General features: G+C 43.8%; 1 protein-coding gene across 1 annotated transcript in view; it reads left to right on the top strand.

The window, feature by feature from the left end:
- The first annotated feature begins 4,900 nt into the window (after positions 1 to 4,900).
- Positions 4,901 to 5,395, top strand: part of LOC103742484 (protein FAM47E-like) — a 36,443-nt gene continuing 35,948 nt past the window's right edge. The window contains exon 1 of the mRNA XM_029568541.1: positions 4,901 to 5,050. Coding sequence (XP_029424401.1) covers positions 4,947 to 5,050 — 104 coding nt within the window. The 5' untranslated portion in view covers positions 4,901 to 4,946. The remainder of the gene's footprint in view (positions 5,051 to 5,395) is intronic.

Genomic DNA, 5,395 nt, shown 5'->3' on the forward strand with positions numbered 1-5,395 from the left:
AATACTGCAGCGGTCTTTGTGAAAGATTGTGGTTCTGGTGGTGTCTTCTGTGATGGTTATTAAGATCCTTTCCATCATAGCTCCCCAGTTTGCTTATTTTTTTGTTAGGACTTGCCACAGTGACTCCATGTTGATTCTGACAACTTTTACAATCATGAATCTAAGAACTAGGCACAGATATGGATTTCAGGTAAGGGCCTGTAGAGAGTAAACTACCCCACTCCAAATATATTTCATAGGCATAATTTTCTCTCTTTTTTCAGAGAAAATGCTGACTTCTGTGGACACAGGAGTGGCCCTGAACAGCCTGTTATTAGTAAAGTAAATATTGAATGCAGACAGGCATTTCTGTCTACTGCCCCTCTCAATAGGAAGCAGAGACTAGAGGTCTAACAGGTGGCTGTTACCTAGGAGACCTTGTTGTACACCACCAGATGACCCTTTCTCACTATGCCCATCCTCCCCTAACTTTCCATAGCCTACACCAACTGTCTCTTGCCCAGAATCCCCAGTCACAACTCTTTCTATAAGGGTTAACCATTTGAGTCTAAACCTCCCTTGCCTTAGGGGCACATGCTATGGTTTAAACCTTAAATGCCCCTCAGAAATCTCATATGCTAAAGGCTTGGTCCCTGATGGGATGCTGTTTAGAGGTGGCACTTTGGGGTAGTGACTGTATCACAAGAACTCTGACCTTGTCCTAGTTAACATTACTTGTCAACTTGACACAGCCTAGAATCACCTGAAAAAGGAGTCTCAAGTGAATAATTGTCTTTATTAGTTTGGTCTGTGAGCAAGTCTGTGCAGGATTATCTTTATCATCTTCATTGATGTGAGTGGCACCATCTCTAGGTAGGTGGTCCTGGGCTGTATGAGAAAGCCATCTATGCCTAGCCTAGATGCAATCTAGCAAGCAGAGTTTCTCCATTGTTCTGACTTCCCTTGAAGATGGATTAGGAGCTGGAAATGCAAACTATAATCAACCCTTTCCTCCCCAATTTGCTTTTGGTCAGTGTTTTATCACAACAACAGAAAGAAAACTAGAACCAGTCTCATAACAGGATTCATAACTTAATGGACAATTAGGAGGTGGCGCCTAGGTAGGTCACAGGGGTGTGCTCTTGAAAGGTGTACTTTGTCCCCTCCCATCTTCTATTTGCTTCCTGGTCACTACAGAGCGTTGCTGTGCCACATACTCCCCACCATGGTGTTCTTTCTTGCCACAGGTCTCAAGCAGTGCAGTCACCTGACAACAGACAAAAACCGTGAGCCAAGGGGCTGGAGAGATGGCTCAGGGGTTAAGAGCACTGACTGCTCTTGCGGAGGACCCAGATTCGATTCTCAGCACCCACATGGCGGCTATGAACCATCCTTAACTCCAGTTCCAGGGGAATCCGAAGCCCTCTTCTGACCTCCGTGGCATTGCATGACACAGGTGCACTCACATGCATGCGGGATATACACTCATACACATAAAATAAAAATAATAAATAAAATATTTTAAACTGGAACTCACTATGTAAAAAACCCCATGAACCAAAATAAACCTTTCCATTTTAATTTGCCTTATCTCAGGTATTTAGTCACAGAGATGGAAAGCTGAGTAACACAACATGCAACCAATTTTGTACCTTCTTTTTCTTGTAATTTGTCAGTTTATTTCACAGACAAAAATGATCAAAAAAAATTTTTTTCCTGGTCTTTTTGAGACAGGGTCTCCCTGTAGCCCCAGCTGTCCTGGAACTCACTATGTAGACCAGGCTGGCCTCAAACTCACAGAGATCCACCTGCCTCTGCCTCCCAAGTGCTGGGATTAAAGGCATGTGAAAGAGTAAATTTTAAACTTCCCCACACTCTCAAGAGAGATCAGCCCATTAAATGCAATGTCTTTCTTCCTTCCTTCCTTCCTTCCCTTCCTTCCTTCCTTTTCTTTCTTTCTTTCTTTCTTTCTTTCTTTCTTTCTTTCTTTCTTTCTTTCTTTCTTCCTTTCTTTCTTTCGTTCTTTTTTGAGACAAGATCACTATGCATCCCCAGCTGGCCTGGAACTCACTGTGTAGACCAAGCTGGCCTGAATCTCACAGATCTACCTCCTTCTACCTCCTGAGTGCTGGGATTAAAGGCATACATCACTATGCCTGGTGTGTTTCATTTTTGGATTACCAAGTCCTGCTGTTTACAAAGTTGGACTAGGGATATTCATGACCACACATCACTGGAATTCATTGAAGAGTTTGAATCCCCATTTCAGAAGTCTTCTGTATGATGGTCTGAACATTTTCTGGGAGCTTAGTACATGCTAGGCCCTGTCCTAAGCACTCTATATTCAATAACTAGTTAGTGCTCACAAATTCCTAAGAGGCAAGGGCTCTTACTCTCACTTATAGATAAGGACACTAAAGCACGGAAATAACTCTCCCAAGGTTGTTCAGCAAATGAATCTTAGAGCCAGGACTCAATCCAGGTGATCAGATGATCAGGTATCAAGACTCTTCTGATGCTGTTCTAAAACCTCTGACACCCAAAAAAGTGAAGTAGTTACCTTGATTTTGAGCATACCTGAAGTAGCTTGAAGAGATTAAAATATATTTTAACTAGTGGTCTTAAACCAATAGAAACCCATCATGATGGCTATTCAGATTTAAGGCACTTTATAATTGTCACAAGAAATTTACTTATTTATTTGGTTGCGTTGAGACAGGATCTTGTGATGCAACTCAGACTGGCCTCAATCTCACAATCCTCCTGCCTCAGCTTTCCCAATGTTGGGATTATAGGTATAAGCTACCACACCCAGTATCATAAGGATTTTCAAGGAAAATGATGAAAATAAGCAGCCACTAGATGGTTTGCTCAATTATCAGCAGTTTTCTAGGTTTTTCCATTTCTGCAGTGATTGTAATGTCTGTTTCGACTTTGACAGTGTCTGGAACTTTTTCATACTGTGCTTATATCATGTAATGAGATGATCAGGGACAGTGTGTGAAGAACAGGTTAGAAAATGTAACTGCCCAGTGCAGCCCATGCATAGGTGACAGATGGCTGAGATGGTGTGAAGACCAGTGCTGGTATGCATGGCCCCTCATTAGTTTTAGTTGCGTCTATCTGCCCCAGTCCTGTTCCTTAAGTCTTCTGAAGCCGAACTAAAACTTAACCAAACTTTGTAGAACTCCATGAAAGTTAGCATGAGCCATGGATGGTCTCAATGTTTGTCCTCCCATTTCACACGTTGAAATCTTAACCCTAACCCCCAAGGTGAGGGATTAGGACTATCATTTGGTCTTTGTCATTTTCTGTTACTATAACAGAATACCTGAGACTGGGTGATTTATAACGAATAGAGATTTACTTTGGCCCATAGTTCTGAAGGCTGTAGGGTTCAAGAGCAGGTGGCTGCATCTGATGAGGGCCACATGCTGCCTTAACTTATCCAGTGCCCTTTTCTGGCCTCTGAGGTTACCCATACACATATGCACATACACACATGCACATACACATAAATACAAATAAAATAAATCTTAAAGAAAAGAATAGCCATCCATCCAGTGGGCCTAAAGAAGAGGCAAACGATCAGTGCTTTTGTGTTGATTACAATGATTTGTGTCTGGCTTTTTGTTATAGTTAGCATTTCTGGCAAACTTTATGAGGGTGACCTTCTACCACAACTGGATCTAGGGAGTGCTCATTAAGGGAGAGTAGAGGTTGTCTATTCATAGCTAATTTTAGTGTGCAGTTAACCTATAAAAAATAGAGACCTCGGTGGGTAGCTAACCCTTAAGCGATAGAGAGACAGGAGAAAGAAGGAATTGAGTACTAGTTGGGGACACTTACATGAGGTTTCATTGGAACTAGTTGAGGTCAGGGCATTTTGGGTAATATTCAGGTATTCAATAGATTCCTCAACATGAAGTTAACTTATACCCAAAGAGTTTGCTGGAGGTTAGAAGAGGGCTTCCGATTCCCCTGGAACTGGAGTTAAGGGCAGTTCGTAGCCGTCATGTGGGTGCTGGGAATTGAACCCGGGTCCTCTGCAAGAGCATCCAGTGCTCTTAACCACTGAGCCATCTCTCCAGCCCCATTTTAATGTTTTTGTTTTGTTTTGTTTTGTTTTTTGGTCTTTTTGAGGCAGGGTCTCCCTGTAGCTCCAGCTGGCCTGGAACTCACTATGTAGACCAGGCTGGCCTCAAACTCACAAAGATCCACCTGCCTCTGCCTCCCAAGTGCTGGGATTAAAGGCTGCGCCACCACACCCAGCTGAGTTTGCCAATTCTTATTAAAGGGCGACAAAAATTAAACCACCATAAAAATGCAAATTAACTACTGGGAAAAATCTGGTGATAAGAGATTGTTTTTCCACTATTTCCTCTAGAAAGAATACTTTCATTGAAATCAGGAGCACTCACAAGTAGAAAGTAGCTGTCAAGGAAACACTCTCATGAGATTGGTATTTACATGAGACCTTGTTTACCAGGCTAATGGGATGGTAACGGCTAGTGCTCGAAGTGGGTTGAGGTTAACCAATTAAAAAACAGGGAGTTAAAAAGGGACACCGGGCATCAACTGGTGACTCGATATAGTGCTCGCCCTGGACTTAAGGGGCACTGAGATGAAGAAAGTCCCAAGGCACCAGGAAAGCCTGTTCTTGCTAGCGTCCGCTCTTCTCTTGCTTTCCTTCAGTAAATATTTGTGTAAAATGCAATGAACAACCCCAAAAAAAGCCTCTTCTAGTTTTCAGTAAATTTCAGCGGGTGGGAGATGAATAGACCTAGGCACGTAGCAGCCTGATTAAATCAAGGCCTGGACTCTTGCGCAGCCCAGCTGCAACCCCCAGGCTTGGAAGCCGGGAGAGTGAAGCTCAGGGGCGTGCCTGGCTTGTCTCGGGGCAAACTGGGCAGGTCTGGGCAGCACATGCAGTCTCCTAGCGACCCACCGACAGGCCTTAGGGGAACATGCCACCAAAGGTCCGCGGTGGTCATGCAACCACAAACGTCATGGCCAACCGTGGGGGGACGCTGGCTGGGATGCTGCCTGATCACAAGAACTGCCTGCCGGGGTAAGCGTGCATCCTTTGGGTGAGCAAGGAAGCCTGGCTTTCTCGCCAGCCCTCCAGGCAGCCCTCTGGGCTGGGGCTGGACGGAGCTGCCAGGGGTTGGGAGGGAGACCACGCCTTCCTTCCTTCTTTTGTTTTCCTGTGCCCCTCCCATTGCAATAGATTAAAATTACCAGCGCTGGATGCCCACCCCCACCCCCGCTTATATATGACAACTTAAATGCCATCTCAAATTTGTATACATTATCTATCTTTTATGACTATGCAACATTTATAATACTATTTCTTAAAACCTTGAATTCATTCAACAAATTTAATTAAGAATTGTTGTATGAAACGTACAAATGC

Source organism: Nannospalax galili, unplaced genomic scaffold (assembly GCF_000622305.1).
Source record: "Nannospalax galili isolate Female #2095 unplaced genomic scaffold, S.galili_v1.0 scaffold800, whole genome shotgun sequence".
In the NCBI taxonomy this organism is placed as follows: Eukaryota; Metazoa; Chordata; class Mammalia; order Rodentia; family Spalacidae; genus Nannospalax; species Nannospalax galili.